The sequence below is a fragment of the Falco punctatus genome (genome assembly GCF_963210335.1).
Source record: "Falco punctatus genome assembly, chromosome: 4".
In the NCBI taxonomy this organism is placed as follows: Eukaryota; Metazoa; Chordata; class Aves; order Falconiformes; family Falconidae; genus Falco; species Falco punctatus.
Genome location: NC_137583.1, coordinates 36,634,695 through 36,662,688, shown reverse-complemented (window position 1 = coordinate 36,662,688; position 27,994 = coordinate 36,634,695). Strand labels below are relative to the sequence as shown.

The following is a 27,994-nucleotide window of genomic DNA, read 5'->3' as shown; positions in this document are numbered from 1 at the left end:
GTGACAGCCCGCGCAGCCACGTGACGGCAGCTGCCCAATCACCGCCGCCGCCGCGCTCCCCCCCCCCCCCCCCCCGCGGCGGTGCCGTCCTGTCCCGGCAGGCCTTGCGCGGTGCGGCTGGTGGCTCTGTCGGTAAGATGGCGGCCGTGAGTCTGAGGCTCGGAGACCTGGTGTGGTGAGTGGCAGGGCAGGCCGCGCGGCGGCGGGGCAGAGCGGGGCGGCGGCGACGGGCGGCGGCGGCCCGCGGGGCGGCTGTCTCTTGCGGAACGAGGCTGAGACTCCGCTTGCGGCAGCGGAGCCGCAGGCGGGGCGGCGGCGGGGCTGCGCTCGGCTCGGGGGAGCGCGGCGCGGCGGGTGCCGAGCCCGGCCCGGCCGGGCTGAGGCCGGCGCTGTCACCCTGTCGCCGCGGGGCACTCCAGGGTGTGGCTGCGGGCGGGGAGGGGCTTGGCAAGGCCGGCGGGGCTCTCCGCCGCCGTCCCTCGGTGGCCGTGTGAGGGGGGGCGGCAGCGGGAGGCGGTGTGGGGCCGTGGGGCTGGGCTGGAGCGGGCCGAGGGCGGGCGGGCTCGGCGCTCCGCTCACCGGCACCGGAGGCGGCCTGTAAAAGAACCTGTGTAAGATGGAGCGGGACAGAGGGGTTGCGGGGCTCGGTTAGAAATACGGTGTTCACCCAAGGGAGGCGAGAAAGGATATAAATAAGTTAGTAGGTGTTGAGGGAGAGCGACGGTACCATCTCTGGGCAGTGCTTTAATGAAGCAACGTAACAATCCGGGAAAAGTGGTTTTCTGCAGGTTGGGATGGCTCTGTTGAAGCTCACAGAAGCCATTTCCCCTTCGCACTCCAGTTTTACCCTCGAATAGTCAGAGAGCTGTGATTTTGTACTTCCTGATCAGGAGAACTGGGGGGATTCCAGTGAGCCCTGTAAGTGCTGATTTTTAAGTGCATAGGCTCTGCTGTACTTAATAGGCTAGGGCCTGCAAGAAATAGGTAATCCCCAATACGCAAGTGCATGCACTTATATTTATATCCCAGACAAAAAGAAGTGTGTGCTCCAGACTGTGACAACTGCAGTTTCTCACCTGAAGAATTGACAGTGCTGTAAAATTGTATAATTTATATAGTGAAGTAAAGATTGGTTCCTTTTAGGAAACTTTTTTTTTTTTTAAACAAGGATTTGGGGAGTGCACAGCTGTCACTGTTGGAATGCAGATTATCCTGCTTTAGTTTTGTACATGACGACCTGGGCAGGCACTATCCCTAGAGCCATCACAGAAGAACTGTAACAATAAGACAGTAACATATGAAAGGCTTTGATGAATGTCTTCTTCGGTAGGAGTGGAAGCAGTGAATATGAGACACGATCACAGCAACAGCTCTTGGCAGTGTTCCTGCATGACCATCGCTACTGCATCATCTGTGTAGTGTTGCTGTCCCAGGAGGGGCTGCAGTGCCACTTGTTGAGAATTTTTGGTTCAGGAGCTGGTGGGCTCCGCAGATTCTTTGCAAGTCTCTTGCAAGACAGTGACTGATAAGGGTTTGAGAGTATTGTAGCCCCAGTGACAGGGGAAAGATAATGAGAAAGCCACCGTGCTGAGGGCTGAGACTGATGTCTCTTTCTCCTCTGTGAAGACATAGTTTTGTGTAGTTTTCATAATGGAAACATTCGCAAGTGTAGGAAATAAACTTTTCTGCCTTTTTTTTTTGTGGCTCTTTTGTATCTTTAGCACGTCTTGCTGTGGTGGTGAGCACCTGAAGAACGTGATAATGGAACACCTGTTCAGGGGACCCCGCCATTAATGCTTTCCTGTGAGAACAACTAAGAGTCTCAGCTCTCTGAGCTGGAGATCGGTGGCTGCTCTGCTCACTAGATTGTACTGTCTGGATGGATATAAGTTACCGACCTGAACTTTGGTTTGATTGCCTGCATCAAGAGTCTTTTTCAGTTCCTTGTGAGGGAATATCCAGTCTTATAAGAGTAATAAGCACTGTATCTTCCAGGTGACAGCTATGCTGCTGCTGTTCAGTTCACTTAAATTCTGATAGTCCAGTGAGTTCATGCAGACTGTTTTGAGGCTTAGTTTGGGTGCCAGTATCTAACAATACAATGCTTGCGTGCCAGCTGCGCACCTTGCCTTTCACAGTAGGTCACTTTAAACTGTGACTCTCTTAATATGAAAAATACAATGTAATGCAAAAAGGTAGATGTGAGCTAGTTATTTTTTTTTCTGGTTCTAGTGCCTAAAACTTTTTTTTTTTCTCCAGGGGGAAGCTGGGCCGGTATCCTCCATGGCCAGGAAAGGTGAGGTTTGGTTGTTTGTGGTGGTTTGGTTTGTTGTTTTTTTAATTATTATTTATTTATTTATTGTTGCTTTCCTAGGTTGTTTTTTTTTAGTTTGTTTTGGTTTTGCTCTTTCCTTCTATACAGAGAAAGCATTGTCTGAAAGCATTTCAGTTGAAGATTAATGTGGGGTATTTTGTTTTTTTTAAATATATACCCCACAAACCTAAACTGTGAACCAGCTTAGGGCTTTATTTGATCTAGAAGTTCAGCCTGTCACTAACAGCTGTTAGTTCAGATGGAATGAGAAGCAACAGAGAGAAGTTCATCCAGCTTTGGAACCGATTGTTTTCCATATGTAGCTATTTAATCCCTGTCAATTTCTGCAAGACAGATTTCTTTCCTCCTATAATAAATTGATTAAATGCACTGCGTTAAATAATAGAAATCAAGAGCCTGACTTCTCAGGATACTGTTTTAGAGCTGTGTTTTTTGAGTAATAATTCCTGGGGGTAGGGCATAGTTCTCTTCTGGTTTGGTTGGGGTTACTTCTGGTGAAAGGAAAAAAAGATTTTAAAAAATGGATTATATATGCCATTATTGTTTCTACTTATGTGGAAGAATTTTGTTTTTATTTTTGGTGTAGGTGAGAGGACTAAGCATGCTGAGGTAACAGCATGCGGCAGGGAACAGTGTTGTCAATGTGGTTGGCAACAATAGATGTTTGGTTATTGGATCAAGTTAACTCCAGGCTCCCCTCCAGTTTTTCAGATGTTGCCTGTGTAACTGAATGACAGCTTTTTCTCCTTGCTAATATTTTAAACTTTATAGTAAAGAAAAAGCTTTAAATGTAACTTCTAAAAGTCACCTAAGCGAAACAAACTTTTATTAATGCTATTTGACTTCCTAATTTGTAAAAAAAAGATTGCTAGCTTATCTGTTGGGCATAGGGACAAGAAAACCTCACTAAGAATGTAGTGATGTATCAAGTGGAGTTTGGGTACTTTTTCACTCTGCTGCAGCATACCCATATCTAAGGAAATACATGGGTTACATATTTACTGTAAAGACTTATAACAGATTCAAGTTCTCTTCCTAGTCAGATTAAGAAAGAGGAATAAATCTACAGTGGCTGTAACACATGACAGTAAAATTGCAGAGTATCAATTTTCATTATGTGCTTTTTAACTTTTACTTCTAATTACCTTCAGATTGTTAATCCACCTAAAGATCTGAAGAAACCTCGTGGAAAAAAGTGCTTCTTTGTGAAGTTTTTTGGAACAGAAGATCAGTATGTACCTGCTTGTTTTCATCTGGTGAAAATACTGTGCCATATAATATGTATATTTTGTGGAAGAAATATTTGCTAAGACAGTGCAATGTTACTTGGCAAAGGATTGTCTTTGATCTACACAAAAATTAACTATTATTGCATGCTGTAGCTGCTGGTGTTGATGTGTGAAGACTGTAGAGGCTTATGTACTCAGTCATGTTAGGATTTTAGTTGCCGCTGTGAAGGAAAGTTCTTGGTAGCTTGCCGTTTTTCAGGGAGTTGGTGTGATATGACTGGGTTAGATTTTAGCATGTAGTCATGTATAAGAAGGGTAAAGCTGAAAGTATGCATTTGTTTTTCTGCCAGAAGAATAAAACAGCTATACACTTGCCATTCATAAAAGAATATACTGTCATACCTGGTGACTGAAAACATTATTGCTGTGCTTTGGGAAGACTTTACAGTTTAAAAAAGCCCAAACTGTTGCAGACTACGTTTTGGAAGTAGAAGTTACTGGTTCTAAACAGGCATAGAAAATCGTAGTTGTCTTAGGTACTTAGAAACTGGGGGAAGGGGAGTCGGGAACACCAAAACCCTGAGAATTTGGGCATTTCATGAAATTAAAAAGTGTTTTGCTAATAATTCAGTTTTCCCTTTATTTTGTTATTTTGCATAAGTCATGCAGTAAGGGAGAAAATTACAAACATATGCGGATGACTAGAAAACTCTTTACTTTTTGGAAAAAAGGTAACAAGAGCTGAGACCATTTAATGGGTATTTTTTAGGGAAATTATTTTTGACCGCTAAACTCTTTTTGCTCAATACTTAAAAATAATTTTCCATTAAGAACTGTGCTCTAAACTTGATGGAGTAGAAGGAGTAGAAGTGAATGCTGCATACTAATAGGAACATTTGTTGGATCTCCAACAGGTGAAAATTGATTTGAGGCAGTGTTTTTTGGTGGTGGCATTGTCAAACAGGGCTATTTGATCTAATCAAGTTCAGAATCTGAGATTGACTATTTCTATCCTGATTGTTCTTGATTCTTGTATTTCACGTTACTGAACCAAATGCAGAGACGTTTTGTATTAAGACAAGTTTGAAAAAAGTGGTCATGTGTCTGGAGTACTGTAGCTGAGATTAGCAGCCTGATTGCAAATGAAGAGTTCAGAGCTGCAAAATAATCGGGATTTATCACACAATTCTAGAGCTCTGGCTAGGGAAAATCCAGTCGTCTGGCACTGTAAGGTAGTGTGGTTGTTGTCCTGTCTTGCCTCCCTGCCCCATCGGCAGCTTATGTTATTTAATCATTTCCCGCTAGATAATCATGTTTTAGAAATTTGCTTTCTTTAACTGACATACCCTACCTGAAAATTAAATAGAAATAAATACCGCCCCCTTTGTTCTTCTTTTAAAATAATATTTATAGATGAGAGAGAAGCTTGTTGTGCCTGTTCTTTCCTGACCTGGAATAAAAAAAGAGTGTGGTGGTTAGAGCTCTGGTGGTCTAAGCAGCGTGCTTAGAACATAATCAACAAACCAAATCAGGAAAAATCTTACATCATTTCACTTAAAATGTGAGCGTGAAGAGACAATCCCTTTATTTTATGCTAGTAAACTAACATGTTTTGCAAGTAGTTTTTTCTAGGTGTGTATAAACAGTAAGTGGAAATACGTAGCTGGCAAAACAAAATGACAGTAATCTACATAATGAAAATAGGAGGATGCAAAGTTCCATCATGGACTGTAGTCTGTGGTGTGATGGGTACATTTGCTCATACTGACATTTTAGTGTACATTCCCTCTGTTTCCTAGCACTGTACTCATTCTGCGACTTTCAGGTTTGTAAGGTGACGTTACTATACCACTGATCCATTTTTACAGCCTTACTGTGTCGAGGTTTAGCACGTGAGGATCTGGATACAGAATCATATAATTGTTTAGGTTGGAAAAGACCTTAGAGATCAAGTGGAACCGTTAACACGGCACTGCTAAGTCCACCACTAAACCATGTCCCTAAGTACCACATCTATGTATTTTTTTAAGCACTTGCAGCAATGGTGATCCTGCCACCTCCCTGGGCAGCCTGTTCCAATGCCTGACCACCCTTGTGAAGAAATGTTTCCTAATACCCAGTCTAAACCTCCCCTGGGGGAACTGGAAGCTCTTTCCTCTTGTCCTGTTGCTTGTTACTTGGGAGATGAGACCGACCCCCACCTTGCTACAACCTGCTTTCAGGTAGTTGTAGAGGGCAGTGAGGTCCCCCTGAGCCTCCTTTTCCTTTCTCCAGACTAAACAACCTTAGTTCCCTCAGCTGCTCCTCATAAGACTGCTCCAGGCCATTCCCCATGTTGCCCTAAGCTATTTGCCTGTTGTTCAGTGTGTGTAAGGTGAAGGTGATGCTAGTTGCTGGGTAGAATCCCTCTCACAAACCTCTGAGCTTGGTTGCCAGCCAGTTTGTCAATGGGTAGGCAGTCTCAGACTTTATAGTCTTGTTTTTTTCTGAGTATTTCCAGGTGACTGCTGTGGCCAGAAATGCCACGGTTTCAGGCTAGGTAAAAATTGTTTCCTCCTGACTTACATGGCTCCAGTTTGCCATATCAAAGATTAGGGAGAAAGCTGCTTAGAAGTAAGAACTGGTGTGCATGCATCTGAGTGCAGTGGAGGGGTGAACAAAACCATACTGATGGGTTTGGAAGTGGCTTTGGTGTGGTGTATAGGTAAGTATTCAGGATTTCACAAATCTCCAAAAGCTTAGGATGCAGCGCAGAAGAAAATGCATTTTGCTTTATCTGTGAACTGAATACAAATACTTACTGGCCCAGAGCAATGCTGCAATGACTAAGGAAATACATTAATTGAAAGGCTGTAAGTAGTTTTGGCCAAAAACATAAAAGTGAGAGCGTGGTTATATTCAGACTGTGCTCTTAAGACCTGGCTTTTGATCAGATTTCTACTGAGCTCTGTGCTCTTTATGTTTATTGTGTTGGTGAAGTTAGTCTAACTAGTTAGAGCTTTCTGGAAGATAAGGATTCTCTACCCATGGAAGAAGAATTTGCTTAATTACCACAGTGAAAGCCACCTTGATGTTCATAGTAGTAATATAATATCCATGTCCATTTCTAATTGATTGAATTGTGATGCACATACTCACGTAATGTTTGTTACTAACTTGTTCTCCAAATTGATAGGGAGATGTTTTCTGGTCTGCCTGGGAGGTTTGGTTTCTTTTCCTCAAGTGTCTCTTCTCAAACTAAGTCACGTTAAAAGGGTCTTTCATCTAAAATCGAGGAGAGATGATGTTTCCTGCCCATAGACAACATCCAGTTATATGTAAACAACAATTTAAATTTAGTCTTTCTAAATAGAAGTGGAATTTTAACCTCCTAACCTCCTAACCGTGTTTCTAACTGTGCTTTTCAGATAGTTTTTAAGATCCCCTTTTATTTCCCAAGCTAGGAAATCTTTGTAGATTGTTCCAGTAGTCAAGTAACTGCAGTGTAAGAACTTAAGACATTGCTATGTATGTGCATTTATTGCTTGTAGTTCTTAGAACTAACAGACTGGCAGGCCATAGCCTGCAGGTCTGTCTTGGTGTGCTTCATCTGGTTCAGAACACTCTTGCATCTCATGTCCTGCTTGGGAATTCGTTATGACTTTGCCAGAACTGAAATAATAATATTCAAAATAAAGAAATAATCATTGCTTTGAAGGTATCATTCTATACTGTGCTTTGTAGAAATACTAGGGAGAGTCCTGCAGTTATCAGAGGTGTGTGGTGTACACACACACACACACACACACACACGCACATTCACCTCCCATCCCACCCTCTTCCCCGCTTAGATAATCTGTAATAGCCAAGTGGTCTGGTCTTGCAAGTTATGTATACCAAAAGTCTTAATAGGAAGCCGGAGCACTCTGTTCTTACTCATTGTGCCTTTTTGAAGCATCAGTACAGAACTAAATAGTCTCACTAAATGTGGTGGGGTCAAGGGGCACTTCTTGACTTGATATGTTGAGGAAAAAATGGAGGAAGCTTGCAATCCAAGATAAGTATAATAATCTGCAGCCTATTTCCATCAGGCACAGTGATTTTTAGCACCGCACTTGTTGCCTTCCCATCCTCCATATCCTGCTGGGGTGCAAACACCTACCCTTCTGCCACTGTCCTCCTTGCTTTTCAAGGAGAGAGAAATTGCTGGATATAGTCTTTGTAAAATGTGCTTTCAGGTCCTGACATCAGAAAACAGTTGCTGTAAGTTTGCCAGGTGTTGGACTTGGAAATCTCTGGCGATGTCAGGAGCCAGAGGGTATGGCTAAACTGACAGGAGGGTTAGCTTACATTGCTGGTGTGTCTCTGTTAGGCAAATTATCCCATGCAGAGCTGTGTGTTAGTGTAGCCAGACTGCTGTATAGCAGAGCCAGCTGGAATGATGTTAAGACATCTCTGCAGGCAGAGTGCCATAGCTGAAAATTACTGTAGTCAAAACTTTTGGACTTCTTACTGGTATCTTTGGATGCGTAAGTACTCTGGAAAATTTTGTTGCACACATTTGAAAAATCTAATACTTAGAATTTCTTTCAGTATTGGCCTGCTGTTTGTTTTCTTTTACTTAGTATCCCCTCCTTTCAGCTGCATGGACAGACGTTTATTCTAATTTAGCGTGGTCATTTATGTTTGGGTTTTTGGTTGTTTTTTTTTTTTCCATTAAGAAGTTTACATACCAAATTCCAAATTTCAGATATCTGAGTTGTTTTACTGATGAAAATTGGGACATTTCCTTTCAACAGCAGGAAACCCATCTTTATTTCTCTGTTATGTGCTCACAGGCACTGGGATAACCAATCAATTTTATTTTGACTTTCAAAATCGGTTGTGTTAACATTTAGAGTAGGCATCTGAACTGCTACAGTGTAAAAGTTTATGAGATTTTCCCCAGACTAGTAAGTAATAGAAATTCAGAGATAACAGTGCCACTGTTTTTCATCCCTAACTGTAAGGCTTGCAAAAACTGAGCATTTATGGATATCCTCCACTTCTATTTCACCGGTTTATTTTCAGGAATTGATAGACTGGAAGAGAGTGGCTTGGGCATTGGGGAGTTACAGTCTCCTTGCCTGTGCTAAGCTCGTTTCATGGATTTGAATCTGGTATCTCTGCTTGCATCGCTTCTGCGCTGTTGTTTTCCATGCAGCTCCAGGTCACGTTCATTTATACTTGCCTCTGCTTTACAAGCATACTAAATTTTGATTGTTGTTCATGAATATAACGTAGATTTTATGAGTAGTGGTTTTACGAGAATGTTTTGGAGGGGATGAGGAAGGGTATGGAGAAATGAGCAGAGAAACCCATTACTAACATGTAGCTGTCTTGTATCTTTTCATTTTCCATTTAGCCCGTTTTTTACGAATACCAGGTGACTCAATACCAGATGACTCTCTGCAGAAATATGAATACAAATTCATCTTAAATATGACATCTTCAGTAATGTAATGTCACTAATGCTTTTTTAGGGCATTAATTCATTGCTGAGTCAGGAGAGAAATAGTAGTACCTCTTATATGTTGTATCCCAGGGACATCTTATCTAAATATTAGCCTTCATTGGCTTTGAGGTTATTGGCTTAACAGAGAGAAATCTTGTGTATAAACATGAGAGATTTTGTTTTTAAGCATTTGAAATGATGCATGCAAATGATTCACAGACATTCGGTGTCAAGACATGTTTGTATCTTACAGAAGGTTGTTAAGGCAGGTGACACAAAGAATAAACTGGAAAGGAAAAGACCATTGGTTGTTTATTATTATTATTATTCACCCTGAGGCAACATTTAAGACTGTTTTTCGCTTATTAGTTTGTCTCTGAGATATCTAGCTCTTTGTCCTGGGGGATCAGATTTGAAGCCAGGAGCCAGAAAACTTTGTTCTTCAGGCTTTCTCCATACCAAAGGAAAAGTAACGAGAAAGGAAGCTAATGAGCATGTGCAGTGAGGAAGAATAGGATGTGCAGAAACCTAAGGGAGTGCCTTGATAGAAGAAAATACTATTTAGAAATTCAAATGTGGCAAGAACATTTAACATGCTTTATTATAATGTACTCAAAAATTTTGTTTCCTTTATATACGTAATGGAAAGGTCTCTCATGGGCTGGTGTTGTGTAGTACCTATGGATGCTTTGTCACCGAGTGCCACGCAGAAGAGCTTTACAGTATAAGAATTTTAAGATATGTTTTACTATAATGTCTGGGAACCTGAGAGGGATTCTCTGAATAACTGCTGGACGGCAGGCTCTAGTCTGAAAGTAGTAACCAGTATATTACATTAAATCAGTTATTACGAAGATGATGTAAACTAAGCAAAAGAATTCAGCTTTGTGTGGACACTGGGTTCTGCTTCCAGGCTATGGTGGAATCAATGGTGTGGGCTATACTGGCAGTGTGGAAAGAATGCTAGCATTTTTTGCAGTCAGTTCTATCGGGAGGCCTCATCTCTCCAAATACAACCCAAAAAGTTGATTGCTGACTCCAAACAATAACTAAAGCCAGTGAAGAGAAAGATCTCCATGATGTTTTTATGAAAGAGTTTACTGGGCTTTACTGCTTCATGAAGAGAAGACAAGCAAGATCCAGCAAAGCATTATTATTGTTATTATTCTTTTCACCTTTTTCAGTTTAGCTGTATGACATGATGCTTACAGTGTCTGAAAAGGCAGCTGTTAAACCATTTCATCTGCTTGCAGGAGCTAGACTGCACTGGAGAACATTTTCAAACCTATACGTAATGTCCAGTCAATGTTTGTAACACAGATGTTTTGGAACCAGAGAAAATCAATTAGACTCGTTTTTGCTGTGTGTTGGGCTGCTGTGTGGTAAGAAGGGCTGTTGGCCATCCTAGCTCAGGAAAAGCTTGTCTGAAATTTAATTCGGGTCTACTTTCAGTAGAATGGAAGTAGCTTTGTAACAATGGCTGGTAAGTGTGGGCTGGAGAGAGGAAGGTAGTCTAATCTCCCTTCCTGTAGAGAGGAAGGTAGTCTTAATTTCTGTGGGAGCCACAAGAAGTGTTGAAAGTGAAGGCATTCCCCTAAGCTGCGGTGAAGGAGTGGTAGAAGGGCTTGTCACCCTGAAGGAAAGTGGAGTTGTCACCCTACTTAGCCATTTGGTAAATGTCAGGAAGTCCTATTTAGCAGCAGTGGAAACAGGGAAGTAATTTGAGTTTCCTTATAGGACTGCAGTAAGGTTACTACTCCGCTATTGTACTAGTTTATATTAAAGTATCAATGGTGAAGAAAGTGGTTCTTCTTACTCAAAAAGGAAAATGTTGTTCTCATGCAGAATATCAAGATACATCAGAAATACAAATTCCACAGCTTATTGATGAACGTATTCACATTTTTTTGTGGTCAGCTCTGTTGTGAGATAAGTAATTTGGGGGTTTTGTCTCCAGTTTTTGCAGACACTTGTGTGTGCACAGTATTTTTGAACAAGGGGATTGATGGCTTAGAATCGTTACGTGGCCTCCACTTTAAACCACCTCTCCAGCAGATTTATATTATTGTCTACCTTGTGTGGAGGCACATGATCATAGGTGTTCCTCCTGGTGATACAGGGGCAGTCACTAGACTGCCTTTGTTCTAGACAAGTACCTATGGTCACATCCAAAAGCTGTCTTCCTGATAGAGAATGTGAATAATGCTTAGGGCGGAACACTGCTAGCATAAGAGGATATAAAACTTGATAGAGAAACCAAGAAAAAGTGCCAGAAGAAAGTTCTCCATGAATGCAGAAATCACACAGCCCTTCGGGTTGTAGAAAGCAAGTGAGTTTGGGCTGCTATCATCAGTTGCCCTGGGGGAAAAAAGTGTATCTGTGTGTTTCTAAATGGGAGAAAATTGCTGTTTGGAGAATGTAAGTAACTTTAGTTGTTATTTGTTTCTAGTGCTTGGATCAAAGTGGAGCAGCTGAAGCCTTATCACCCTCACAAAGAGGAAATGATAAAGATTAACAAGGGTAAGCGCTTCCAGCAAGCTGTGGATGCTGTAGAGGAGTTTCTTAGAAAAACCAAAGGCAAGGACCAGGTGAGTGGGTTCTTTTTTACTGTGTGCGTCAAAACAAGTCTTAGCATGAATGATGGTCAGATTCGTTTTTAGTGAAAGGAGTTTGTTGCCTCTGGCAAGTTGAGGAGGGAGGGTTGTTTTCATTTCTTTGTTGTTGGTCATTTTTGGGGTGTTTTTTTCCCCTATCCTCTCTTCTTCCCCATTCAGTCTTGTTTGGTGGGAAAAAAGGTGTTGTTAAACTGATGAAGAAACTGAAGAGGCTAATTGATCTGCTTACAATGGTTTGATAAATCAGTCCTAAGTCTTGAGCTAGAATTTGATACCTACTGATCTTGTCTTTAGTGTATTAGAAGTGCATATATGTGCACGTGCTCCCAGCAAGTCTTCAAGTGGCCTGTTCTGTTACTTGCTTACTTAAACTGATGTGTTTTTGCAGGAGAACTAACAAGGAACTTCACTCACAGACTTCAAAGGGCTAACAAATACATAGTTTTCAAATTACTGTGCTGTTGTTTTGCTTGATAGTAATCAGCACAGGGTCCTTCACATCCTTGGTTTTGCATGAAAATCATTCCAGCTCTTCTCTTCTTTCCTTACCATCTTCTATTCTGTAATCTCTCAGGCGTCTTCCCATAACTCCAATGAAGAGAAGAATCGGCGTAATTCCAGTGAAGAAAGAGGCAAGCAATCTGCTGGTGAAGAGAAACGCAATGCCAGTTTGTCTGAAGGGAAGTTGAAGAAGGGCACAGGGGAAGGAAAAAAGAGGGTCTCTTCTGTATCGTCAGAGAGAGGATCAAAATCACCTTTGAAAAGAGCCCAGGATCAGAGCCCCCGAAAGCGGGGGCGTCCACCCAAGGATGAGAAGGTTTGTGTTGTGCATGTCCGCCAGTGCCCTGTGGACTTTGCAGCTGGACTCTAGGGTTGACTGGCACCTTGACTAACAGGCCAGTAGGAAGAGTCAGTTCAGTATCAGGTTTTTTTAAAGCTGTTCCATGTTACTACTTTTAGACCATTTGGCTGCTTGGTACCTTTGGCAAGCATATTGTTGATTCTTCCTGTAATTTTTACCAGTTATTTTGAGTGGCTCTAGTCATATCTTTGAGAGGGCTTTGAGAGCTGTATTGTGAGACTCCACCTTTCATCTTGCCACCTCTCAAGGTGTTTGTGCACTTCTCAGTTTGTGTAGGAAGGCTTAGTGAAGAGATGCAGGTCTTCATACGGTTCCAGACTTCTCCCATCTCATCTACTTCATATGATTAAGCGATGAGTAGTCAGTTAGCTTCACCCTCAGTACTTACAGAGGGTGGGGTATTCTTAAAAGGGTTAGGGCTTAAAGAAGAAACTCTTGTAGCCTGGGGAATCCACCAGAAGAATTAATTGTATTCATTTCATCTTCTGTGCTGTAGGATATATTTCCATCCTCCGTTACAAAGGTCCAGCCTTGGAGCATTCTTATTTTATCCCCATTACTTCCCTGTTATTTCTGGATGTTGTAGCAGCAACAATAGCCACCAATACTTTGTTCTACCCCCATCTAGAGTAGCAGCCTTTTTATTTATTGTGGAACTCACTGTTATGGTCCAGATCATCCTTTTCCAAATGGATAATTATTTCAGTGGATCATTACAATGCGCGTGCTCCATTGGAGACTACACCTGAAGACCATTGGGAGACTTCAGCTGATAACACCATGTGACAGCCTGCTTACTCACCTGTGCTTCGAAGGGATCACGTTATGCTGTGTTTCACAATCTTTGCTTTCAGTGCACTTCAGGATGCAAGTCAAGATGGTAGTCTTTGATCTCCAAAACTGTGAATGGATTGGCTTTCACCAGTTGAACAGCAGACTCTTTCTTGATGTAGTAAAATGAAGCCGTTCATTTCAGACATTAGCTACGAAGGAAATACCGGCTCTTTTCTTTAGAGCCAGCTCCTGTTAAATCAGGCTGTACAACAGAGCCCATCAGTTTCTCCTTTTTGGGGGGAGTTGGAGGGGAGGAATGGATGCATATCTGTGAATTCTTACTAATAATTACAGAACTTGTGACTTGACTGATGCGGGAAAACACTTTACCAACAACATACTTTCACCTTTCAAAGGGTCTTGCTGTGAGGATGTTGTATCTTGACGTATCTCTGTTACAATAAGCCACGGGACCTTTTCTCCACTTGCAAAATGCTTTTGTCATTGAGCTAGATTAATTCCCAAATTGATCAAAGCTAATGACTGGGAGAGTTTGGATTTTTGCATTACTTAACCATTGCATGCTTAGGTTTTGCTGTATTAGCTACCTAAGGGCATCAGAGCGCTTTGAGTTAATTGTGGTAGTACAAATTATTTTACTGGCATATTGCAAGCAAAGTGGGTTTAAACAGCTTATCACAAAGAGGTGGCCAGCTCATGACAAATGTCTGGCCATAGATGATGAAAACAAGCAGGCTAGTCTAAGAAAGTAGCCTTATAGCTTCTGGAAAGTAATGTACTGACAATTAAAGAAATTGCCATGAAAATGTAAAAGTACTGCCTTAATACTGTTTTTCAGCCTGAGAAATATTTTTAAAATCTTGTCATAGTCTTGTCTGATTGTCATGATTTCCCCAATTTCTTAAACCTGCAGTAGAAAAAATACATGTCGCTGCCCTGGATTACTGCATTGCTGGGATTTGGGTTATTTTGCCCCATCACAGTCCAAGTTCTGGCTTTCCAGGTAGTAAGGATGCATGAAATTCAAGAATTTAGTTGTTGCTGAGGTGTGCTCTGCTAAGAAATGCTCTGAAGGCATACATGATCATTCATATACTCTCATTTTTAAGGTTATATGAATATTTTCAAAGGGCCAGCATGACTTCACTGGTATCAGAGCAGGTTTCGTCCACGCTTTACTAGTTGAAACAGCGACATGGTCTCTTAAGGGGAGAATTTTAGTGTGCAGGGCTCTCCCTAGACACTTCAGGGTTGGAGACTGATGTCTAAATTGTCCCTGCTAATAGATGAAACAGTTGCGTCAGTCTGGGTTACCTCTGTGACTCTTGCTCTTACCTTTTTTTGCAAACAGTGCTCTTCTCTTGTGGTTCTGTGTGGACACTGAGGTGTATCGTGCATTTTCAGGAAGTAATTTTGGACAGGAGATAATGTCATTCCAGTTCTGAACCCTTGTTTCAGGAAGATAACGCACACTATGCAGAAGTCCTGCACATTCTCTTCATATAGTTTAAAGACCTATATGTCTATGACTTGTAGCATAAAGACCTATTTTAATCTATAGATCTTAGGGAAATAAGAAAGATAAATTTTAACCTACCTGTTCAATAGTACCCCTCCCCCCTGCATTCAGTATTATCATGACATTACAAAACAAGGGCTGTTGAGTGCCATGGGGCCATCCACATATCAGTCTCTGTCTTGTGGATTCTGTGCAGAAACTTGAGCAGATGTGACTGCCAGCCTCATGCTTTGAAGGTTCTGTTAACAGGTAGGGTACTGTTTTTATGACGGAGGAGGATGAGAAGAGTTCAGATCTCTGACTGTGGAGATACTCTTCACCCGTTTATTTAGTTTTTTTGCATCCACCAGAGGAAAATGACGGATCAGTCCATTTGCTGATGCAAAGCAAATGTCTTTACTTTTCTGCTCATTGCATGATGACACAAGCGCAATGATTCCTTTTATATGCAAAGAATGGAGTCTCCAGAAGCCATAACTGCGGTTGAATTCCCTTGTTGGCAGTTCACGTTTTCTTCACCTCACCTGTGTTGATAATACACTGTGTGTTTAAATACAAGCACTTCATGGAAAGGCATGTGAAATGAAAGGCATTTCTAGTGCTTTTCAGAGCTGTATGTGTATTCATATGATCAACGTGCTGTGGCCAGCCACTGAGCCAGGTTGTAAGCTCTTTCTGATCCTCCTTCTGTCTTCTCAGGACCTCACAATTCCAGAATCGAGTACGGTGAAGAGAGTGATGACTGGAACAGTGGCTGGATTTAAATGGCCACCAAGCGTCAGTGAGGTGAGAAACTTTACAACGTATGCAATCTAGGAACTGAGTTTGTGAAAGCAAATCTACAGCCTTTTGTCTGGGCTGTGAAATAGATCTTATTTTTCTCCTGTAGGAACAAAATAAGATGTTCTCTCTCTGTCGTTCTGTAGTGTAACAAAGCTAGACAATATCCTGAGCAATTAAGAGGTATGCTGGCAAGTAAGATTTCAGTCTTGGTGGAACCATTTACAGATTCACACTTAACTTGCTGCACTCATTTTTGCACTTCTTGTTTCAAAAGTATTTCTGGGACTGGCTTCCCCAAATGGGAGGAGATGATGCGGATAGTCTCTCCCTGTCTCGATTCTGTCATGGGTGGTTTCATTTGACTTTCCTCAGAAGCAGCTTTTGGAAACCTTTCATTTTTGTGCATAAATAAATGATCAGTAAAGCAGAGTAAGAGCAGTGTGACTGTAGGCTAGCGTACCTCCCTCACATCAGGGAGGTGAGATACCTGGGCCTACAGTCCTTGTTGCTTTTAATATGAGTTTGCCTAGCATATGATGGTGCTAGGTGTAATCTTCAGCCAATTCCCAGAATGCTGTTTTAAGGAGTGCCTTGGAAACTGGAAAATAGGTGTTTTCATTCCCTTGGGAAGAGGAAGAAGTGGGATATGAGATCTCTTCCTCCCATGTTAATCTTTCTCATAATCCTGTTTGGTTTTCCTACAGATGTCCAAAAATCAGGAATTTGACTTGAATGACTTTGGTTTCAAGAACGAAACACAATGTAAACTGCTTAATTGAAACAGGCTGCTTGATATAGCTGATGCATTTTATATTTTCCACCTTAAGCTATTGTTCTCATGCAGCTTGGGGAGAATGAAGGAACTGTGCTGTAGTTGCTCAGTGACACTCAGGAAATGTTTCTGAGCCTGAACTTTCTCTTTTTGTAGCCTGTGAAGGACAGTGATCCACACTTTCACCACTTCCTGCTGAGCCAGACAGAGAAGGTGAGGATTTGGCAGAAAAGATTCTGTCTAGCTTGGCATCTTGCCCTTTGCTGGGACTAAGTACAAGGAGTGTATGTCAAGAGCTCTGGAATTCTGTTCTTTGGGGGCTAACAGCAATTAGATTCTCACATGCAATCTTGTAGTTCAATTACTTTCTAACCTTAAGGTTTAGAATGATTAGCATTGAGTACAGTGAATAGTTTAAATAATTAAAGATTATCTAGCACTGGGATTTGACAGATCTGTTGTAGTAAGTTCTGTAGACTGAACATTGAAGGGTAGGAAAAGCTGGGTTTCTGTTTAAAAACCTGGTTCTTTGATTGTCTCTGGTGGTTGTCCTACCAGTTCCTTCATCTGGATGAACTTGTCAATTAACTGAATATGTCAGGAGAATTTCCAGGACCAGAAAAGCTCCATGTAAAATATAGCCAATTTATCTCCTGAGAGTCAGAGTCTTGCAGGATTTTATCTTCAGTAGTGAACATCAGGAGGAAAAGGAAAGATCAAGTTAAATGAAAAAGGATTTATATCTAGCTGAGGATTTGGGCAGGGCCAGAAGGATTAAGAGCAGCTAACAGTTTTAATCTAGACAAGCTCACAATAAGCAGCATGGGAAAGAGCAGCCTTCACCTTAACATTTGTTGAAAGCCACGTGCCTTTTCATAATTACTAAAGGTTTTGCTTCCACACCAGCGTTGACATACCAAGCATAGATAGGAGGCAAGGCGCTCTGTGCCAGGCTTTAGAGATCTCCTTTTTTTTTTTTTTTTTTTTTTTTTTTTTTTTTTTTTTTTGTCTGGGCTAAATGTGAGAGTAGGGATGCCCTGGATCCTTCCCTTTAGGGGAGTCTGTCATATGAACTGCAGAAAGTTGGCAGTTTCTGTATCAGAAGATAGGCTGACTTGCTGGGGCGGGGTGGGAAAAGAATTGTGTAGTGGGTTGCAATACATTTTCCTTTTTATTTTCTCCCATTGTGGGAAACCTGAGAGTTCTTCTGCTTTGCAGATGGTGGTGAGTGGGCAAACTGCCTGTTTCTATGTAGGAAGGATACGGTCTGTTTGCTCAGCAGAGCAAAGCAGCACTGTCCTTCCCCTGAATGCTTTGTGTTCTCCATACAGCCAGCTGTCTGCTATCAAGCCATCACAAAGAAGCTGAAGGTTTGTGAAGAGGTAAGGCAGATCTTGGGTTTGATGGATTTTCTTTATTGTCATGAGGGCTTGCAGTTCCTCCAGAGCTGTGCACTCTATTTTTATTTTTTCCCCCCCCCCCTCTTCTCCCCCTGCACTGCCCCCCCCCTTCCCCCCCAGGAAACAGGATCCACCTCCATCCAGGCAGCAGACAGCACAGCAGTCAATGGCAGTATCACGCCTACAGACAAAAAGTAAGATCTCCAACGCACTTCAGCCATTTCCCTTCCTTTTTCTCCTTCCCAGCTCATACGTGCAGCCATTATCCAGCTTGTCACTGAGAATAAATAAACCTAACGTTTCCCTCTGAAACTACAGATCTCCTCTGTCCTTGTGTGAAACTGATCTTGGGGGCAGGGCGGGAGGGAGGCAGCTAAAAACAAACAGGGACTGTACAGCAGAAGAACTCAGAATAAGGTCTGGCCTGGATACATGTGCAGTTCGGAGCCTTTCTGCAGTTGCCTTTTCCTGTAGCGCGTACTGCAGAACACCAAGCAGCAGTATTTCTGAGTGCCGTACGAGGCAGGAAGATAAAAGGGTATCTTTCCGCAGTAGTGCCTAGCAGTTGACGGGGGTTATTTAGTTGCTTTCCTGAGCATGTAGAAGACAAGAGGAAGAGGGAGGTGTGTTCTCCCAGCACAAGAGCTTTACTGTGTAGCACGTGAGCTTTCTGGTCTTTTCTAATGTCCCCCTTCTCCTTTCTAGAGTGAGAGGAGCCTAACTTGAGCTTCCTGTTTCACTCTTAACTTCCGCTCTGTTCAAATTGAGTTCAGGCCAGAGCTTGCTGTTTGCCGTTGGGGTCGTTCTCATGGGATGTCAGTTCTCAACTGTACTCCAGGGGAACCAAAATAACAATGAAGCTGTTCAGGTAAAACAGTCTTTCAGGAAAGTGTGGCTCAGAGGTGGGTTGGGAGAGAAGGGCTGTCTCCTCTGTTTGGAGGCTTGGAGATAGGTGGACCTTGTTTGAGCTGTGTAAGGAGCCTGTAGTGACTTGCTCTGACCTGTCTAAATTAGTTTGCTCTTAACGAAAGGCAGCATGGCTAGCTGGAAGAGTGCAGGTGGCTTGCAAAAGCCACAGCGCATCTGTAGTGTGATTAATTCTGAAGAATTATTCGGGGATTGCCAGGCAGATTTCGCTGTAAAGTTACATCAGACATGTAAGCTGAACACTTGAGAGTCTCCTACTAGAATTGTGGGTTTGGTACGAAGCTGGCTGTGTGAGGTATAGAAGGAGCTTTGCAGCAGTGACCACAAAAGAATTCCTGTTGCAGGTAACTGTAGGGATGGAACTTGTTAGCACGTTGTCTTTTTCTTGAAGGGGGCGGGGGGAGCAAAACTCTTGCCAGCTTTGCGGGGCAGGGTAAGGGGAAGCATGGGGAAGGCAGCTGGTATCTATCTGGGACTATTGTATTGTCACTCGTGGCAACCTGTACTAGCTTCTTACTTCCTTTCTGTGTCTGTCCAAAATTGCAGCTGTAGAGCAGAGGCTGGGTCTTTGATCTGTGTGTGATGCTTAGCCCAGTGGTCCTTGCTGGGCTTTATTAAAATAAAGATTGTAGTGTATTGTCCAATAATATAAGCAAGTCATTGTACATGTGACTTAGTTCAAAAATCAGAAGATTAATTAGAGAAGCACCTGCTGGTCTCTAAATGGCTGGCAACAGAAAGCACAGGAGCAGCAATTTAAAAACCAATCGACCAACCCAGACCAAAAAAATTTCAAAATTTTTCAAAAAACCCAGACCATCCAAACGTTTAATATTTAGGTAGTCTTCTGAAGCAGACTAAAGACTTTCTTCAGGAAACTTAGGGATGCTTGGTAAGCAAAATAAAAGCAAGATGGTATTTAAAGCTCATTATCTGTCCATTCTAGCTGTGGCCACAGTAGAACATGTTTGGGTTTGGGATTTTTTTTTTGCTGGTGATGCTGTAGGTTTGGTCTTCATCATTTCCAAGACCATTAAGAGGCTGACTCCAATTGCTTTTTGTTGCGTTAATGTTTATCTCTTCCCCTCAGGATAGGATTTCTCGGACTTGGCCTGATGGGAAGTGGCATTGTCTCCAACTTACTGAAGATGGGTCACACTGTCACTGTCTGGAACCGAACTGCTGAGAAGGTAGGCATGTGGTTAAGGTACAGATGATAATTAATCTTTTCTAAACATGTAGTTACCACCTCTAGCTCAGGGAAGCCTGGGGTCACCAGTCAGTGGTGCCTGGGAGAGGATGCCAAAGAAACACAAGTATATGCTTGCCACCTCGTTCTGTTATTATTTCCTAGGTGCTTGTTGGTGGCCACTTTTGACTAGATGAAGCTGTAGTCTGTCTCAGTACAGTCAGTCTTGTGTGAACAGTCCCCACCCCATTGCCATTTTGTGTGAGATGAGAGTTGCCAGAAAAATTACAACCTTGCATATGTGTTGAGGAATGCGTTGTAAAGTGCCTCCGGAGATACTGCTGATGTAAATAGCCAAGTCATTGTGTCATGGAGCTGATCAAAACCACAAGTGCTGGGGCTTGACCACAGTTTCATCTACGCATCCATTGTGCTGTTCATGTTGCGGTTACAAAGGTTCTGTTGAAAACCTGCTGTGCTGTAAGACCAGGAGGAGAAGGGTTTTACAGGTGTATTCAAAGAGAAAATGGAGCCTATATTACACTTAACATACTAGCCAGTGTTATCCTTTGTAGTGAAGGAGGAAAAGAGGTAACTGAGTGAGATGTGGTACTTGGATGACATTGTGGAATATCAAAGGCAAGAAGGACACTACTTTGTTAAAAGGGATTAAAAGGTATTTTTTTAACTGCAAAACATGGATGGTATGAGGGGAATGGGGTAAGAAGGAGCTAAGATTTTGAAGCAGCAGCCCACTGAAACGTCACTTAGCTGCACATATTCCTGTTTACTGTCCAGTGACAGCTTTTGCTGTGGCTGTTTACCAGGCTTTTTTTTCCCCTCATCTCTCCTCCAAAACCCACAACCTTCAATCTCTTATCATTTCACCTAAGTGTTTTTTTTTTCCTGTGTCTTTCTTCTGAAGTTCTTCACTTGGAGTTTCAGAAAAGCTGCAGAAGAGCCCTTTGTGTGTGGGGACAGAAACCAACAGAAGACAACCCAGTTGCTATGTAATTAGTATGCCTGAATCCTTTTGAGCTGGGTCTGGCAGCAGAGTTTTTCAGCAAATGCTAGAGAATACGTTTGCTCTGTACTTTATTTTTCTTACATTTGGATTTGTGACTTTTGCAGTGTGATTTGTTCATCCAGGAGGGGGCACGGCTGGGAAGAACCCCCGCTGAAGTTGTCTCCACCTGTGACATCACCTTTGCCTGTGTGTCAGATCCAAAAGCAGCAAAGGATGTAAGGATTAGCTCTTATATTTCCTCCACCAGCTAGACTACAAGATGCTGTCACTGAATGGCAGTTCTGATGCCTACTAACCATGGTGGCCTGGGTCATTGTAGATGCTGGGCTGTGCAGCTATGTGAAAATAAATGTCCCAATAAAAATCATACATTTAAAAAGTAATCCCTGGGGTATAGGTTTTGATATCTCTCTAGGAGTCTGCCACTGCTGTGCCAGGCTCACTTGAACTGCTGTCCTGCAGGATTGGAGTTTCTTTGCAGACACCCTATTGCTTTACCGCTCTTCTGCTCCCCACAGCTGGTCCTTGGTCCGAGTGGAGTGTTGCAGGGTATTCGCCCCGGGAAGTGTTACGTGGATATGTCCACTGTGGATGCAGATACAGTCACGGAGCTGGCCCAGGTAATCACGTTGAACTGAACTTATAACACCTGTGATTCAGCAGCAGTACTGCAGTTCTTGTTGCTTCAGGCAGTAAGCTTTTGATAAGGATGCTTCTGAAGATTTTTAGGCTTCTTCTAGGAGACGTTGAAGTCACAGGCAATTAAGACAAAATAAACTGTCAAACGTTGACCAGCAGACAGAGCTGGATGAGATGTTCCCTGGTGGTAACAACAAAGCCTGTAGATTTGGCAGGTGTGTTAGCTGGCACTAATGTAAACAGCCAGCCAAATTTTGATCCCTTAAGTACTTATAGCCAGATTGGTGTTCTGTAGCAAACTGGAGGAGAAGGCACTGTCTGGATTAGTACTGCCCTGAAATTGATAAAATGTATAATTTTCTTATTTTAAATGTTCTGGTGGGGGAAAAAGAATGTCTTCATGTTCCACTTTGTAGAAATATCATAGAGACAATTTCTGTAGAAGGGTTCTGATTATTTCTGATGTGGTATCTTTGATTTCCTCTTTGGCATCTTGATGGTTGCCATTCGCCCTAAAGGCAGAGCATGTTGTGTCGCGCAAGCGAGGGGAGGTAGTGAACTTTTTGGTGAAGTTTTAAGCAGAAATATTGGTTGTGCAGTAGCATGTAACATGAATTTGAAGAATGAAGAGTCATACAAGTTAGTAAACCTCTGGCTGAAGAGATCATAGAATCTGTCAAATGCCTTTGCTCTTTGGGGAAAATGGAAAGTATCGTAACAGTCAGTCTTCTGAGATTCCTGCATCACATGTATAACTTTGGCACCGGTTTCTTGGCCATTACAGGGTGCCACAGAAAAAGCACATAAGTTCAGCTGCTTAAAACATGCACAGTAGTGAAGGATGCAGGAAAGCATTGCTGGAGTGTGAGAGCAACTTTTGGTCTCGAGTATCCTTTGCAGGATGTAGCACATCACGTGTTAGTGCTTTCCTTTCCTGTTTATATGTCTGAGCTTTTTGTTCTGCTTTAAAATTCTGTCCTCGGGGACAGGAATGCCCTGAACAGTGTTCTTGCTGTGCAGCCTACTCGGCATCAGTGCGTGCTCTTCATGCGCAGCTAACCAGAGATGCTTTTTTTCCAGGTGATAGTGTCCCGGGGTGGTCGCTTTTTGGAAGCACCAGTCTCAGGAAATCAGCAGCTATCTAATGATGGGATGCTTGTGATCCTGGCAGCTGGCGACAGGGGTTTATATGAGGACTGCAGTAGCTGCTTCCAAGCAATGGGGAAGACGTCTTTTTTTCTAGGTAATTAAAATATGAAAGGCCTGCGAGCAGTTTCTTAGTGCAAGGACTGGGAATTGCAAGGACAGTTGCCGAGTATGTGTTACAGTGCAAGGACGCAGCAAGGAGTCTGCGAGGCCTGTGTGTTTCTGTTACTTGTCTCTTTGGACAGTATGGGAAACTGGCCTGTTCTTCTGGAACTTGGCTGTTTTCATAGCCTTCAGCCTAAGTTTTGTTTTTCAAATACTGGCTCATTTTGGAGGATCCATGGTGCTTTTTTACTTTAAATCATTCTTTGGTATGATTTCTCCCTTCCTTAGAGTGCTTGGAAAATGGCTAAGTTTTCTAAAGTCTTTCAGAGGAAGGGAGAGCTGCCAAGAGCTTGATATGAAGAGACCAGTAGTGTTAATACTGTGTGGGATGGGGGAGCAAGGCTGCTCTCTCTCTCCTGGAGGAATGCCCAATGGTATGTATTGTCTCGCTCCCAGGTGAAGTAGGCAATGCTGCCAAGATGATGCTGATTGTGAACATGGTCCAAGGCAGCTTCATGGCAACGATAGCAGAAGGACTGACTTTGGCTCAAGTGACTGGCCAGTCCCAGCAGACCCTTCTGGATATCCTCAATCAGGGACAACTTGCCAGCATCTTCCTGGACCAGAAGTGCCAAAGTAAAGTTCTCTTACGTTGTTTTATTATAGGACATTTGCCACAACCTAGCAGCGTTTCATGTAATGGCAGGAGGGAGAAAGTAACTGTCCCATCTTCATCAGCCTGGAATTCTGGGTATTTTAAACATTCCAGAAATGAAAAGCTGAGTTCCATTCCTTCCCCTTCATAGCCAGGGCTTCTGAGAATCCCCCCAAGCTCTGCATTCTCTACAGCCTGCTTAGGACTTGAGTTCACAGTGAGGATTTCATTGGGCAGGGTAACAAGTGAAAATGAGGGCAAGCTGCTTAGAAATCTGAGCCTGCTTTGTCAGTGGGCAATAGTGACATTATCTGCTGTGGCCAGATGAAGATAGAGACCAGAGAAACAGAAGAGTTAAAAGCAGTATTCCTGGTGATCAGCATGGGAAAGGGAAGTTTGGTGTTGAATTGCATGCCTTTGCAGGGTGGGCTTGATTTACTTTTGTTATGCTTATTATTTGCACATTATTCCTCTTAACAGATATCTTGCAAGGAAACTTTAAACCTGATTTCTACCTGAAATACATACAGAAGGATCTTAGATTAGCTATTGCACTGGGTGATTCTGTCAACCACCCAACTCCCATGGCAGCTGCTGCCAATGAGGTAAGAGTTGTTCAGTGTTCAGATATGTGTTACTCAGCACTTCTTCAGTAGAGCCATTTGTCAACAAGAGGCAAAAATCTAAAAATTGTATAGTCTCATAGACAAGGGAACAGCAATTGAAATATATTTTGAGTACCGTGGAAATGGATTTGTTTTGATTGTAGAAGCCCTTAGAATGTCACATTAGTAAATACAGGTGGCCTCAACATGACGTGGTATGTTCTGATCTGTGCTGCTCTGATTACTTGACATACTGTGCAGTTCTCTGGTTTGTAATGGTCAGCAAAGTAATTTTTCTGCTGGGGAAAAGCTTCGCACAAGAGCACACACTGATTCTTTTCTAATTTCTGTTCTCTAGGTCTATAAACGAGCAAAAGCATTGGACCAATCGGACAACGACATGTCTGCAGTGTACAGAGCCTACATCCACTAGGCCGCACCGTTCTTACTGTTAATACTATGATTATTGATTAATATTATTATGATACTGGGTTTTAACTCTGGACCAGTCCATCTCTGTCTCTCCATTTCCTTTTATACACAGACTTTGAGATCTGCCACGGAGGCAGCTGCTGCGGTGAGCCCTCCCCTGGTGGCAGAAGGGTGGGAGGAGGGGGCTCGGATTGTTGCAGTGTAATTAGAAAAATCCATGCCATGCACTGACAGTCATGGAACAGAACAGTGGCAGCTTGTTCAGAAGCTCTGAGGCAACTCTGCCAGAAATCTGCTGCTTGGCTGCTTTTAATTTTCTCTTTGTATGCTTGTCCAAGATGCTGTTTCTAATGATCCCTTTTCTCCTTTGCTGTGAAATAATGCGTGTGTTGGACTCTTTGCGTCAAGGGGACAGGTGACATACATCCCATCTACCTGTGAATATCACTAAAGCCCCTGGTCTTAAGTAAGGTGAGGAGCATTCCTGTTAATTGGCCACTGTTAGAGAACAAAGCACCTCCCATGGAGGAGAATGGTAGTTCCAGAAGGTAATGGGGTTGCATGCAACGCTATCTTGATTCTGTTTCTTTTTAAACTTCCACTTCCCCAGCACTTTGATGGAGGAATTCCTTGTACTGTTAAGAAGAACGGATTGCATCCATGTCTTCCCCTGTACAGACAACTATAGCTTAGGGAATGCAAACCTTACTGAAAATGAGAGAATGCCAGTATAAATGAGCCTCCTAAAAGGCTAATCACAGCTGCCCATCCTACAAACGGCATTGGAAACAAACATGTTTGCATAGAAAACTGCAAGAGAAACATAACCTAAAACTGGGCCAGAGATACTTTGTTTTGGGAAGGAACAAACCTTAGGGTTGCTCCTGGCCTTAGTTAACGTTGCTTTACTACTTGCTCTTTTTTTTTCTTCCCAGTCCCGCCACAGTCGATAATTACAAAGGTGTCTTGGATTGTAGTTAATGTCACAAGCAGAGTGATGAATCTGAAAGGGGCGAGAAGAATGATAGTAGAGCCAAGAGACTGAGAATCCTGAGCTCCTTTCCACGCTCTCTTTGGCCTTTGCATGGTCATTGTATCTCTTAGCCTATTTGCCCATCTTTAAAGGTGGGTGATGATTACCTACCTCACAGGGATATTTTTGTGTACTGATTAGTGATCTTTATACATGTCAGATTTTCCATATACGTTCTTAGTATTACTACTCTGGGTGCAACACTAGCACAGCATGAGACATCTTCCTGTATCCGTGACTGTGCTTGTGGCCAGACACCAGCTTGTGAAAAGACTAGAAAATAAAATGGGAGGCTAAGACCATTGCTGAGCTTTAGTCTAGAAACGTGGGACTTGACCTGCAGGTGCCAAGGCTAGAAAGCAGAGATGCTCTCACTGTTGATAGAGCAGCCCAGAGTCCAAAGGATGCCTGTCTCTAAAAATGCACAGTTTTTTGTTTGTTTTTTTAAATTGGTCTCAGTATTAGCCTTTTAGGAGGGTTATTGCATTTTAGATTGGAGAGTTAGTAAAACGCCAGTAAAACTTCATTGGCTAAAATCACTTCTCGGTGGCACAATCTTCTCCCTTGGGTTGGGATTCTGAAAGCAAAGAAAGCAAATCCAAATTAGACCATGTTTCGTTACATTCGTGAGGTCTGCCCCTCCCACCATCTTATTTTTCTAGGAACTTAATGGCCGTGTAGGGAAATTTTCCTGTAGGTTAGGATTTTTTAGCAATCCTGCTTTGTGCAGCACATGCATATGGTTCAGGGGCACCTTATTAAGAAACAGCGAAAGTATCAAACGGTCATTACAAATCATGACATCTAGCGCCTAATGCTGTAAATGTTACTTTGTTGAATATTTCACCTCCTGTGATCACTATTATTTGTGGGCTAATATTGTGTTATGCATTATGTCCTGTGGTGAACATCTAGTAGTAGATCTGTTAGGCATCACTTTGCCCGTTTGTCAGTGGTATGTGTGGACAATGCTAGTTATACATACATGTTTCTTTGGCAGTGCAGCTGTCACCCTGCATGTAGATATTCATATTAAAGGCACATGTAACTTACCCGGGATAATCAGCCATTAGCCTGCCTTTGACACACTTGCGCTTCCCCCATCCAGAACTCCGCTATTAGCATCAGAAGTCCTTGGTTTAACATGCTGCAGTTAAGAAATCACTTACATGGATTGTATATTGAGGGCATCTTGGGGGGGGAAAGGGTTTTTTGGGGGGCAGGAGATAAACCCACAGGTTTTGTAGTGTAAGAAACCTTTGGGGAGGAAGAGGGAGGTACTGTCTTCGGTCCAGTTGAGAGTGGAACTGTGCTGAGTTGGTGCAGCAGTGTCCCCAACCTGTCTCTACTGAGGTCTCTTGGGCCAGAATGAAGGTGGATGGGTCTGAGCAAAGGTAATGGAGGATCTCCCTGTGGTGGTTTTTTTTTTACTTTGTGGTGCCTCTGGATGGAGGGAGAATACAAAAGGAGCTCACCAGTCTTGTGGTGTGTATGTCATAGTGAATGCAAAGAACCGTATTGGTGAGAGTGAGAACCACTCCCTAGGCCACTTGCTGCTGCAGGTTTTGTTTTGCAGAAATGCTGTAGTACCCACACACCATTTACATGGGAGTGGCAGGTGCAGACTAGTTACACACTGTAATTTATCCTGGGAAAGTCTGACTCGATCTTTCTGACGAGGCAGGTGGACATAGAGTCCCCTGGGGGGTGGCACGGTGCTGCCCAGCCAGCTGCACGGTCACCAATGAGCCAGGGAGGAGCAGAGGAGGACTGAGAGCTCTGAAGTGGATGTGAAGTGAGGAGGAGGGATGGATATGGTGAAAACCAGATTATTTCAGATGCCGTGTGAGACTGGCTCATGTCAGTCTCACTCAGATTCTTGTATTTATGTCTGTAGCCTCTGAACATGGGTCTTAAATCTGTTCCTAGGCCTGAGATTTGGGGGAGGGAAGGGGGGGGGAAGCTGTGGATTGAGAGATGCTCTAATAAAACTGGCTAGTCAATGTTGTCTTAATATTGTTGACAATTCTGTAAAGCTCCTTTTTATGAGGATTTCTGTTTTAGCAATTTGCTTTTTTTGACTCCCTCCTTTTTAAAGAGAAAATGTGACACTTGTGAAAAGCTTGTAAGAAAAGCAGTTTCTTTTTTTCCTCAATGATAGATCCTATAGTTAATTAAGGTTGTGAATTTTTATTTTTTTGCCTTGTTTTTAATTAACATTTGTCATTCAGGATAGGATGTGTGAAAATGTTTAAATGGCAAAACAAAGATTTTTTTTTTTTTGTGCAATTAACAAAGCTACTGGCAAAAAGAATAAAACCTTTCTTGGTAACACAAGGTTCTTGTGGCAGTTTCTAAAGCCTGTCAAACCTGTATCATGACATTAAAGGCATGCGTGCCTCAAAACATTAAAAAAGGAGAGTTGCTGAAAAACAGCGGGATGCCTGAGTGCG

The 27,994-nt window shown here is 42.7% G+C and overlaps 1 protein-coding gene across 9 annotated transcripts; it reads left to right on the top strand.

Moving 5' to 3' along the window:
* The first annotated feature begins 55 nt into the window (after positions 1–55).
* Positions 56–27,878, top strand: GLYR1 (glyoxylate reductase 1 homolog). 9 transcript variants are annotated; one of them, XM_080383447.1, is made up of 18 exons: positions 87–175; positions 1,722–1,803; positions 2,260–2,296; positions 3,487–3,566; positions 11,487–11,625; positions 12,227–12,469; positions 15,528–15,614; positions 16,540–16,596; positions 17,602–17,634; positions 17,715–17,765; positions 17,904–17,977; positions 19,801–19,900; positions 21,031–21,141; positions 21,445–21,546; positions 22,646–22,808; positions 23,273–23,452; positions 23,952–24,076; positions 24,435–27,878. In XM_080383447.1, exons 5-18 carry the CDS (start codon positions 11,539–11,541, stop codon positions 24,507–24,509), a joined length of 1,488 nt encoding a protein of 495 aa, XP_080239573.1. In that variant the 5' UTR covers positions 87–175; positions 1,722–1,803; positions 2,260–2,296; positions 3,487–3,566; positions 11,487–11,538; the 3' UTR covers positions 24,510–27,878. The 9 variants fall into 9 exon arrangements, with proteins under 9 accessions (XP_080239571.1, XP_080239570.1, XP_080239575.1 ...); XM_080383445.1 differs by lacking the exon at positions 1,722–1,803 and having other exon boundaries at positions 56–175; positions 21,049–21,141; XM_080383444.1 differs by lacking the exon at positions 1,722–1,803 and having other exon boundaries at positions 56–175.
* The last annotated feature ends 116 nt before the right edge of the window (positions 27,879–27,994 follow it).